The sequence below is a fragment of the Colossoma macropomum genome, unplaced genomic scaffold (assembly GCF_904425465.1).
Source record: "Colossoma macropomum unplaced genomic scaffold, Colossoma_macropomum, whole genome shotgun sequence".
In the NCBI taxonomy this organism is placed as follows: Eukaryota; Metazoa; Chordata; class Actinopteri; order Characiformes; family Serrasalmidae; genus Colossoma; species Colossoma macropomum.
Genome location: NW_023494787.1, coordinates 45,365,747 through 45,378,735, shown reverse-complemented (window position 1 = coordinate 45,378,735; position 12,989 = coordinate 45,365,747). Strand labels below are relative to the sequence as shown.

At 38.7% G+C, this 12,989-nt stretch overlaps 1 protein-coding gene across 1 annotated transcript in view; it reads left to right on the top strand.

Annotated features, from left to right (window-relative positions):
• Positions 1 to 12,989, top strand: part of itgb8 (integrin, beta 8) — a 39,390-nt gene that overhangs the window by 13,589 nt on the left and 12,812 nt on the right. Inside the window, exons 5-9 of the mRNA XM_036567553.1 lie at positions 1,875 to 2,040; positions 6,547 to 6,705; positions 8,582 to 8,677; positions 8,800 to 8,889; positions 9,961 to 10,104. Coding sequence (XP_036423446.1) covers positions 1,875 to 2,040; positions 6,547 to 6,705; positions 8,582 to 8,677; positions 8,800 to 8,889; positions 9,961 to 10,104 — 655 coding nt within the window. The remainder of the gene's footprint in view (positions 1 to 1,874; positions 2,041 to 6,546; positions 6,706 to 8,581; positions 8,678 to 8,799; positions 8,890 to 9,960; positions 10,105 to 12,989) is intronic.

Genomic DNA, 12,989 nt, shown 5'->3' with positions numbered 1-12,989 from the left:
ATGAATACTTGAAATATTCAAAATTTAAATGTCCCCAGGTGCTTGGTCTTTTAAACCTGCCTATTTGCTTGAACTAGACACCTGGCATCTTTTCTTTGCTGCAAGTTAATTAACACTTGGGCTAAATCTCTGAGCTGCTGAGCTAATGTTAAATGCTTTTATTGGCTGAACTGTAGTGCGTTTGGTGATATGACTGGTGTGGAATTGTGTAGAAGTGTGTTGAACTGACATGTAACCGTTGTCCCATAGATTGTTTTTGGAGTAGGATAGTCTGAGTGCACATTATGTCGCAGTGCATGCTGGGGACTGTAGTACAGTGCATTGTGAAACGAGCTACTATCAATAGAAAATTAAAATACATATAGCTACATATATACATATAGAGTAACATATAGCGACACATTTGCGTGAAAAAAAGGTGAAAAAGTGAGGTATTTTACTTTGAAATCTAAAGAAAGTAAAAGTGTCATAAAACGGAAAGATACAGATACTCAAAACAGAGTTAGTACAGTAACAAAATACATTACTATCCAGCACCTCTTACATCTAATACAGAAGTCATCTTAGCTCATAAATCTTAACTGACTGAAACTAAATTACATAAGAACTGGACTTTGTAAGGTGGCCGACTTGCGAAGGCTAATCCTTCAGAAATGAACAGCTTACTTTTTAACCATGTACAATGACCTCTTTGTCAAATGCAACAAAGAGGAAACAAGGCTGAGAACCAGGCGTGTTTTAGGCATTTTGGAAAAGCCAGTTTTTGTTAGTGAGCTTTTGTCAGCATTTTTTAGAGTGATGTCTAATACTGACTGTTATAGCGGGTGACTAATGAGTATCTTATCACATGAATAATCCACTTTAACCACACAACCGCAAATGCAGACAGAAAAGTTCCAAATAAAGACAAAACAAATCAATATTTATATGAAATAGATATTTATATGGTTCGTTATTTATTTATACATTTTCTGAATAATCACATACGCTAAGGCTCCAAGTGGTTTTTTGGAGCGATGCAGAAAGATGTCACCGCTCGGTTGACTAACCCTGTGAACTGGCTGAAGTAGGCCGGGGAACACCAGCACATTCCAGGGTGATCTCATTCACTGTAATGTGGGAATTTGCTCCAGAGAGGCTCATGTAATCTCTATTCCCTTTATAGCCTTCGTTTCTCTCTTTGTTTATGTCCTTTTGTCCTCCTCTATTTCCCTTTTTCTCTGCTTCTCTCTTTGTCTCTCCCCTCTCTCTTTGTCTTTCTCTCCCTCTCTCTCCCCCTCTACTGTTTCCCTGCCTTCTTCCCTTCTGTTTTTTTTTTCTTTTTTTCTCTTTCTCTCTCCCCTTCTCCATCACTCTTTCTTTTCTCTCTCCCTATCCTTTCTTTACTCTTTCATCTCCCTCTCTCTCACTCACTCTATCTTTCTTCCTTGCTTTATTTTTCTGTCTGTAACTCTCTCTCCCCTTTCTTTCCTCTTTCTTTTTAATTTGATCTTTTTCCTCATCTATCTTTCTTCCCACTTTCTACTTTCATCTCTTTCCTCATCTCTATTTCTTCCATCATGTCTCTCTCTCTTTCTCTCTCCCTCTTCCTTCTTTCATCTTTTTCTCTTTTTCTGCGTCTCTCCAACCCTCATTTTCTCTCCCCTCTCTACCACTTTCTTCTCTCCCCCTCTTTCTTCCCTCCTCCATCTCTTTTCTCTCTCTCTCTCTCTCTCTCTCTCTCTCTGTTTTCTGCCTCTTATTGTTTTTCTTTCTCTCTCATTTTCTTCTCTCCCCTCTTTCTTCCCTCTTTTATCTTTTTCTTTTTCTCTTCTTTCTTTCTTTCTTTCTTTCCCTTTTTCTCTCTCACTCTCTTTCTCTCTCTCTCTTTGTAGTGATTATGAGGTTCATTGCCGACCAGCTCACGGCTTCATCCACGTCCTTCCTGTGACGGAGAACATGACAGATTTTAAGCAGGTGATCCAGCAGCAGAAGATCTCCGGTAACATGGACACGCCGGAGGGGGGCTTCGATGCCATGCTGCAGGCAGCCGTGTGTCAGGTGAACACATGAGTGTGACTTCAGTGACCTGTGACACTGTTGTACCATCACTGCCCTCTCATTTCTTTGTTTCTCTGCAGTATCTGTCACAGGGGAGCCCAAACTTTTTGTCCTTGGGGGCCAAAGTGTAATGTCCGTGGTGGGCCGAGGGCCAAAAAAACAAGCTTTGGAAATGTGTTTTATAACATTACACAATATTTTATTAGTAAATGCTTCAAAACACAATTTTAAAAAGAAAATAAGAGTTTAATAAGTTATATATAAAGTATGAAAATATCTTAGATATCTCTCATTGGGTGAGGGGGTGAGGTATAACTTCCTGTCAGGCCATGTCAAATGTCCTTACAGGCCACACATTGGGCAAAGACTCTCTGTGATACGTCTGATGAACAGTTCACTAAAAAATCTTCACCTTAACCTAAATGTAGTTAATCAGAGTTACCTTGTTTAGTTTTGCACTTCAGCCACGAGGCTAATGTAGCTAACAAGTAACGGAAGCTTACCAATTAGCATTGTGTACACAGCATGCCTAAGTCACCCCTCACTTGCTTCAAACTGCATCGAGTTGTTTAGTAATGTCATCTACACTGGCTTAAGTGGCTTTTACTCTGTGGTTTACTGTTTATTTCTAAAAATGGACAAAAGTACAGACAAAGTCCAGGCTTCAGGCTACTACTGTTTTGGGGTATGTGGTGTTCTTTTATCTATCTTTATATTCATTCCTTAGAAAGTCCACCAGCCTGGCTCCTCTGGTTTGTGAAGAAGTTCATATCAACACAAGTTCAAAAGCATTTCTGGATGCCTCAAGTGTGTGGGATTCCATTCAGAATCCTACACAGTCATGCTGTGGTTGGCCGGACTGGAGGGGTCAGTCTTCTGGCCGCCCAGTTAACCCTCTAGTCTTGGGCCAAATTGCATGATTAATGCAGATTTTTCATCGGTAATCCTTTTCAGGCTGGGACCAGAAATCCAACCCAAAGAGAGCGTTTGCAATCTGGCCTTTTATTGTGGTTCAGATTGGTCATGGTTTAAACCTAGAGTCCTACACTGGAGTCTCTCTGCTAAAAGGTAATGGGCCATAAAATGTGCAGCACAGTAAATAGAACCTATTCATAAAGTCACTTTTGGCAAGAGCCAATTAAAATGAGCATGTAAATAGGCATGAGTCATACATATTACACATAAGGCCTGCCATTAAGCTCCTCTTGGCTGCCAAAATGGATATGATGAAAGATACAAAAATAAAGTAACAAAACAAAACCAAAATTCTCGGAAACAGAGCTATGAATTTTAATAGAAGAAGGGCTGGCAGATAAGAGTAAGTTGTTTGGTGAATATGGTTTTAACCTGTAATCATTAAACAAAGTTTCTTTATCATAAACTATTTTTTTCTGTTGACACTAGAAAAAAATGACATATAAAAAATCCATTTCTCATTAGTAAGAATTTAAGCCTTTTTTAAAATTCAATATAATTGCAGTAACCATTTTTACATGAATCACATGACATAACAGGGTTATTTTTTCCACAGAATTAAAAATTAAATTGACCTACTGAAATTCTAATTACTATACAATATTACAATATTAAATTTTGACTAGAAAAACTTATATTGCTTTATAAAATCAATCATAAATTGAAAAAAGGGAATGAAAGCTAAAATTTAATCACTACAGTCACTTGTAAATTCAGGAGAAGTGCAGCAGAGCCTCACATCACACAAGCGGCAAAACATGCCAGTTATCCTCATTTGTGAATGAGCAGCATGTTGCCATGATGCTATTTGCTCTTAACGTCACAATAAATCTGGCTGTGCATTTTATGAGTCTGGCCCATAGTTGGGGATGAAGCCTAACTCAGGATTAGTCTCATGCTGCTTTTACCTGTTGCAGTTGAGAAAAGTCATTCAGTATGTCATGGATGTGACCAACAGCGGCGTGCAGCCGTAAAAGTGTTGCCATGGTGACAGTGAAGTCCCTAGTTAATACCAGTTAGTTTTAAAATATCCTTTTACTGAATTTAGTTGCACCACAAATCCTTAAGTCATGTATTCATCGCATGACAATATATTTAATATGTTCAATGTTCAGAACCAAACTATAAACGTGCTACCATGGAAACGTGACGGCAGCTTGTGGTGACTTTTTCCATTCCATTAATTCTTTAATATTTCCTTCCAACAATCAAACAACAACAATCACCCAATCTTAATTAATTTTAATTCTTTAATATTTCCTTCCAACAAACAACAACAATCAAACAATCTTAATTAATATTAATTCTTTAATATTTCCTTCCAACAATCAAACAACAACAATCAACCAATCTTAATTAATATTAATTCTGTCATATTTCCTGATGGAACACTCCACTGACTGTTGTGGTACGCTGCACTTTGACACTGATGGTTTCTGAATTCTCACCGCTTCATTGAAATATATGAAACATTTGGCTTGCCGTTGATAATTTACCGTCATAATGTAAACACAGTGAATCTTTCTCCATAAACAAGCTTTTTTAAATCTTAAAGCAGTGGTTTGGCCTATAAATCTAATTTATAATGTTTCTTTTACCTCAGGACATGTTTGGTGTCCAATTTCCTCAGTTTTGCACAGAAGCTATGCGGCTAATGTAGCTAGCAAGCACCACCAGGTTAGCATTGTGTAAACTGCACATCACACAGTCAGCTTTTGTCGATGATTACTTGACAACCTGACATGGTTTGAGGCGTGTATGTGATGATTTAGGCATTCCTTTTGCACAATGCAGACCTAAAAGATATATGCTAGATGTTACTTGTTAGCTACATTAGCCTTGTAGCTCCAGTGCAAAACTAAAGAAGCAAACAGACACCAAATATATCTTGGATGATGGACTACATTTGGTGAAAGGGGATTGGGGGGAAATGGGGAAAGTCTTAAAATCTGATTTTCAGCCAAATGTGAATGACTATCTTTAGACCACAGTCACTGCACAAGCTCGTGAGCAATGCATGGGAATTGAAGTTGATTTGCCCTCCACCTTAGAGAATGTAAGTAGAAGCAGCCCCTTCGTCAAGCATGCTGGGGGTCTGAGTCATTCTGTGTCACTCACACTGGCATTGCTTTTTACTGACATCATGAGTAAGGCCCAGGAGGCCTATGCCAGCTTTTTTTAAACTTCACATGCAAAGTGTGGGGTCTGATTCACAGCAATGAATCGGGGAGTAAGTAATTACTAGTAGGCTGACTAGGTTTATAGCAGCAGAGTCGTCTTTTTGTATCAGCCTCTTTGTTTTTTCCGTGAATCATTGCATACTGCTGCTGTCTAATTTGTTACAACCCTTTCAGACACGACCTTGAAGCAGCAGCAGGGTGGATCATTTACTATCTCACTTTGCCACAGCGGAACGGAAAGTGGAACCAAACTACGATTAATGAAATACTTGTATTAGCGGGCCAGTCTGAGAATAAATAACAAAAACCGTAGTTAATACTGGACTCTTGTTGTCTTCCTTTCTCTTTCTGTTTGCTCGGTTATGTGCAATGGCCTGGTCTCGAAACAGAGATCGTCAAGCCAGCATTTAATAGGAAATAGAAAAGCTGCACGCAGATCGGATCGCTGCATGCCTGCCAGGGGTTCCCACGTGTTTCTAAAAGCAGCGCTTAGTTTTTCAGCTTAATTATAGTGCTTGTGCTGAATGCTGTTGAGTGAGGCCATACGATCTGCACAAGGCTGCTAGATCTTCCGCTGATATGATCCTTGTTTGTGAGCATAAACTCTAAACCAAACCATTATTGTAATCCTAACCAGAAACCCAGTTGTTAACCCTGACCTCACACATGGTCAGATATGTTTGAGAGTATTTGCCCCAAGGCCCACACAGACTTTCACCATATTTTCAGTACACTGAGAAATGTTTCACTAAGCATAGTTTTAGTTCAACACAAAATCTGTTTGTTACTGTTAACGAACTACTATATATTCAACATATTTACATGTTTTTCCCCTTTGCTTCAAGTGTATTCGATCCAGACATGTTTGGTGTCTGAAGTTTGTTTTCTTTAGTTTTGCATTGGAACTATAAGGCTAATGAAGCTAGTAATAGCAGCTTATGTAGCACAAATGGATATTGTACAAACGGCATATCTACATTGACTTTCTCATGTTGGTTCTGACACTATATGACGTGTTTTTATGATTTTTTTTACAAAACTGGATATATTGTACCTTACAAAGCGTTGGCCAACTTGAAGCCTGAACTTTTGTTCACACTTTTGTCCATTTTTATAGTTAACAGTATGTCATACAGAGAAAGCACATAAGTAAGAAATGAGTTTGGATTAACCATTCCATGCAATGCTTTATGGTGGTCATAATATTAAATAGATTGAACTTAAAACTACTGCAACAAACAACGTCTTGGCTGATTGGTTACATTAGGGGTAATGGGAAAATTGTATACATTTCTTTTTTCGCCAAACTACTGCTTTAAGTAGATTTTACAATCAGGCATCTCTTTTGCAGAAGGACATTGGCTGGCGTCCTGAGGCTAAACACCTCCTTCTGATCATGACCGACCAGCCGTCCCACCTGGCCCTGGACAGCAAACTGGCCGGCATTGTGATGCCCAATGATGGACGCTGTCACCTAGTGGACAACACCTATTCCCAGTCTGCCAACATGGTAAGCCAAGATATTTTTGCCAAGGCTTATTGCTTCACTAAAACAATGAGAATACATAAAATGATAAAATACAGCAAAGTTCAATAAGTAATTTAATTGGTTACTATTAACAATTGCAATAAACAATTCTTCTGCTAAGCAATGTAGTCTGTTAACAGTAGGCTGTGATTGCCAAGCAAAATTACAGCTGTAATGCGAATGAACAATGAGAACTATGGGTTTTTATAACTTGGTAGATTAATCAGATTATAAAATGGTTAGTTCTGGTCTAATCTGATTGGCTGAGCAATGTTTGAAGAAAAACACCAATGAATTGAATTTTGTGTTAATGTGCCATTATGTTGTATTGATAGATGGGACTATCAGCATATGTACAAAGGAAATTACCCAAAACAGTACCAAGCAGTACCAAACATGACCTACATAAGAACTTAGAAACTTCTTTTCTTAACAGATAGAACTAAGCTGATCAACTTTCAGATGGCTAACAGGCTAACAGCCTCCTCTAATAATACCCTGCTGAAAAAACACACTGGTCTAAGCTAGTCTAAGCTGGTCTCTGCTGGTCTAGTGCTGGTTTAGCTGGTCACCCCAGTATGGTCATGCTGTTTGACAAACATACCAGCATCCAAAACACAACATATGTTGTTTTTGCTGGTGATCAGCTATTCTGGTCTGTTCTGTATTCGTTAAGCTTTGAATTAGCATTTATTCAAGGATTCACTGTAAAATTTCATACATACAAAGTAAACAGTGTGTTATGTTAGGCTTCAAAATTAAGGGATCTAAGGGAAATCCAGGCAGCAAAATGAATTTGTGGCACTGTTAGCTTGACGCTAACAAAATACAGGAAGTTAGGTGCATTAGCATAAATTAGCATTATCGTTGCAGTGGTAATTTAGGAAAAAGCTACTTATAAGGTGAAGCGTTTTGCATTAAACACTGCTATATTACAATATGTTCATAATTACCCAATGTAATATTTAATATATGATGTATTATGTATTGTATAAAGATGTAATATTAAACATACAAAGTAAAATGCAATGTACAGTGATGGTCAACTGAACATTCTTGTCCTTATTCTGCAGTCCATGGTTACTTGGCAACAGTAGTGTAGCTAAATGTGTTTTGGAATGAAAGAATTGTTTATTGATTATTGTTAATAACAATGTGTTCATTTTTCATAGTGTATGCTGTAATTTTATGAAAGCAGTAAGCCACTTGAGGCTGTGCTTAAAGGCAACTTCCAGGACTGTTCAATGTCTCTGCATATCACAGCGCACCACTCAGCATTTTGCCAATGCTACATTATAAAATCCGAGGCTGCATTAAATTCTAGGCCACATTAAATCTTACTTTACCTACTAAGGCTTATTATTCAGTAACTGCAAGGACTTCAGTGCAAACTAGTTGAGCTGTTCTTAGGTTATAGAAGTGTGTAATAAAACTTTGGCAGTCCCTGTCCATTTAAGGGGTTAAACCCACAACAAGAACACAGAAAAATATAATAGATGACTCGAAATTTACAGAAAGCCAATCAGTCTGCGCACAAGCATCCAGAGAGTTTTTGTTTTTGTTGTTATTTAACTCCAATTTGTGTCTTTCATGCAAAAGCATGGCCTTGAATGGCTTATTGCTTTAATCCAATTGATGTGTTGGGTATACCACAACAGCTATTTTGCATTTTAAGTATTTTACAGCAGCTTCAAATGTGTCTCAGAGGTTCTAAAATCAGATTTTAGAACCTCTTTATAAAGCAGACCCTACACTGCTGTCAACTATGTTTTTTTTTTGCCATACTGACCATCACAACTGAGCCAGTAGTGCTTTTTGTTTTGTTTTCATTTTGCTCCAATCTCTTGATGTCCTCCAGGAGCACCCGACTGTCGGGCAGCTTGCTGAGAAGCTTCTAGAAAACAGCATTTACTCCATCTTTGCCGTGGATCAGATGCAATATAAGTGGTATGAGGTAATTTCTCTCAAACCAAGATTGCGACTGTCTTTATTAGGCGGCCTTGCTAACTAGGGGCTCAGAACAAGTGCACATATTTATTGCATTTTTCTTTCTTGTGTTTATCCGTCTCCGAACAGGACTTGGTGGATTTTCTTCCAGGCACTTATCTGGGCAAATTACTGCCCAAAGCCTCTAATCTCACAAACTTAGTGGTGGACGCCTATAAGGTAAGCAAACTTTGCCCTTTCTGTTTCACTTTGACTCTGCACACCTCTTTACACAACGGAAACGCTCTGTAAGTACTACTCATTAAACAAGTGCAGAGGTGGTGTCCTTTCATGTGTGTCAAACACTCACCACCCACCCCCCATCCCCCCAGCTGGTGCTTTCCTTTCGGATTCACGTGGAAAGCTGCATATGGGCACCCATAAAGATGCTCAGTGTTTCCCTGTCTGACTCACTGATGCAGCTGAGTCGGAGCGGAAAAACACTGGCTGGGGGAGCTGAGGTGGAAAGCGGGGAATTTGTGCTGTTGGCATTCAGCAAAGCAAGGCCATAATCTGTGCGAAGGCACAAAAATCTATTGTCCTCCTCCCCGAATCTGAAAAACCCGCAGATCCTGCCGAACAGAGACGTGCATTATCAAAGCGCTCAGATTGCCACGGTGACACTCCGCCGTATCCCACACAAACAGCAATAGAAAACCGCTATTTTTAGATCTACTGCTTTTTTTCTCAGAGTAAACCTGCTTAACAAGACTGATTACAGGCTGGAACAATGGAGGCTCTTTGACAATGAATAACGTCTCTCTCTCTCTCTCTCTCTCTCTCTCTCTTTCTCTCTCTCTCTCTCTTTTTCTTTTTCTCTCTGTCCATCTCTCTCTATCTATCTATGTCTCTCTCTTTCTGTATTTCTTTTTCTGTCTCTTTGTTTCTCTCCCCGCATCTCTCTCCTCTCTTCCCCTTTCTCTCTATCTCTCTGTCTCTTTATCTCTCCCACTCTTTTTCTTGCTCTCTTTCTCAATTTCTCTTTCTCTTTCTTTTTTCTCTCTTGCTCTTTATAACTCTCACTCACTCTCTCTACCTTGCTCTCTCTCTGTATCTTTTTCTCTGTCTCTCTGTCTTTCTTAATTTCTCTCTCTCATTCTTTTTCTCCCTCCCCTCCCCTCATCTCTCTCTCTCTCTCTCTCTCTCTCTCTGTCTCTCTCTCTCTCTCTCTCTCTCTCTCTCTGTCTCTCTCTCTCGCTCGCTCTCTCTCTCTCTCTCTCTCCTTCCATCTCTCTCTCTCTCTTTCTGTAGAAACTCCTGTCTGATGTTGGGGTGGAGGTAGGAGTTGAGGACAGTGAGGCTCACAGATTTTGGGTCAATGTGACGCCGATCTGCCCAAACGGATCCAGCATAGCAAGAAATGGCAGATGTTCCAATGTCCAACCCAAACAAACAGTATGTAAAAGTCTTATTACTTACACAGATTTCATGGCTGCATATCGCTGTGGTCAAAAGAAAACCTTGTATCTCCATTTTTGTCAGTTTCAGACATAATTTGAAAATGCCTGTTGTCCTTTGCATGGTTTGTAAATTTCATGATGAATGGACTAAAAGTAGTGGCCCAGTAACAAATATAACCGTTTTATGTACTATCCAGAACGACCAGTGAACCTACACGAGTCTTTATATGTAATGCTGATGATTGTAAAATAGAAAAAAAAAATCTTTGGGTACTGTATTGCTTTAAAAAAAGCTGAATGTACCTCTCTGCTATGAAGAACTTTATAAAAATACGTTTTAAACCAAAACTATAATAAAACAAGGTCCCAGGCATCAGGCAATGCATTCATAACCGTTTCATGGATGCCTGGATCCTATCACCACCAGTGTGAACAATATGTTTCTTAGAATGGCACAAAAGAGAGAGGTTGGTTTTGCACTCCACAAGATATTGTTGGAGTTCCTGGAGCTTTTAACATCCTTCACAGCTCAAGATACAGGCACTGCAAACCTCTTACAAAGGCTTTTGATGGAGAATGTGTAGACGTGCACCTGTGCATGTGTTTATGCACTTGTGTTTCTTTATATGTGTGTGTGTTTGTGAGTTCCAAGGCAAGTTCTCAAAGGAGAACGTTGTGTACTGGAGGAGGTGATTAAACTGGGCTGAGCAGATTATTACAATCCCGTTTTCAGGAAACGACCCGATGCGCTGGAATCACATGACGCTGATGTAACACAAACTCTCACTATGACAAACACGACATTTAATCTGAAACAAAGTGTTTTGCCGCCTTCAGTGTTACAATAGGCTGTTATAGCAGAGTTACAATACGAAGACATTTGAGACCTCTGAGTTCTGAATCGCCCCTTGTGTTCCTCAACTGACAGTCATTCAGATAATTGAAACTTATGAGATAAAACAATCTGAAAGTGACATTTTACAAAGTCATTTTTCAGGGAGAGGCCCTTTCAGTGACTCAGCTCTCTATATTCTTGTTCCCCACCCTCAGTTCTGCAGTAGTTAGTGTTTGCCTGCTCTACCTCACCTGACCATGACATTATAGAACATGGAAAACACCAAAATCCCTAGAATACATGCATTAATGCATAATATATTCATTTGTTATACATAACTCCAAAGCACTACCTTTATCTGTGTCAAACAGAAATCCTGCTTATTTTACATGGCCGGTTTTGAAACAAGTGCTGAGATTATGGACATTAAACGGCCTTTATCATGGCAAACCTACAACCTATCCTCACTTTTTTTAAATGTTGATCTATTATGTAAACTTTTTTGTTCACTCCCCAAGCTGTGTGTATATATATATATATATATATATATATATATATATATATATATATATATATACATGGAAACTTACCTGTAAAAATAGGCTGTTTTGAATTCATTGTTTTTGTGATGAAGAAAACCAACACATTTACATTTGTCTGCCTATTAGGCCTAGAGTAATTTAGCTCCACCCATTAACACCAAAGTTATAAGGAGTGTTTCTGCCTGGACTGCTTTTTGAATGAGTCACAATGCAGGGGCAGCCAGTCAGAACAGAGCTCATTTACATATATCAGCATTAAAAATTAGCATGTTTTTGTTATATTAAAGAAAAATAGCATAGAGGCTGGACGCATGTGCAAGTTGCTTTTCTTACAAAACCAGTACTTAACAAAGTCCAAAAAACTGAATAACCAAAGTGCACAAAAGAAACAAATCCATAAAGTAACAAAAACAGAAACCAGGGAGCAGAAAATAAGGAACAGAGAGAAAATGCAAGACAAAGACTGAACTGAGCATGGGGGTTATAAATACACAAGGAAAACAAGGAACACCTGCGAAAAATAGAGGGCAGGGCTACAGACAGATGAACACAGTTATAAGGGGGCAGGACCAGGGAGGAGACCTAACCAAAACAACAAAAGCACATGGAAAAACAAACAAAAAGCACATGGCTTAAACAGGGACAGACAAAACTGGACAAGATGTTACAACATTGTAAATGGAACTTATAGTGGAACTGGATAAAGAAATAAAATACAAGAAAAATGTAGGATATAAGCCTTTAACGTTCTTTCATTCTTTCATATGTGACAGATTTGTTTTTTATTGCTTCTCCTTTTTTGACAATTCCCATTGTACAATCATGTAGTTAAAAAATGAATACAGTATAAAAGATTGCCCTTAATTACAGGCTATACAAACAGAACATCAGCAACTGTGCTAATTATACATATGCATACTTTATAGATCATTTGAAAAGATTATAACATAAATTGTGGCAAAGAATGCTGGAGAATATGTAAATGAACCAAAGAAACTGTGCGTAAGATCAACTCTCTTGTATAGAGTAAAATGGATGAAAATGCACGCTATGAAGCTCTGTAACACTCACACGTGACTAAATTTGGATCACAATGATATTGTTTATCATGTTTATTCAGATGATAATCATATGTCTAAATTTACTGTATCATCCAAACTTAATGTACATACATCGGTCATTTTATTAGGTACACCTATCAAAAAGTGCACTTTGTAGGTTTACAGTTTCAGACTGTAACTCATCTGTAGCTGCACAGTTTGTTAGCCCCCCCTCAATGGAATGGGACCACCCTAGGACCACCACTGACCAGATGTTATTTGGGTGGTGGGTCATTCTCAGCACAGCAGTGACACTTTAATGGTAGTGTGTGCGGTACTGGCATTTGGGAGTTTAACACGTTCAGTGTCATACTAGGTTGAGTGTGGTCCACCTCTCAAAAATACACAAGAGTGGCTCTGTGGTCAGAAGCTGACCGCTGATGAAGGGCTAGAAGAGGGCTAA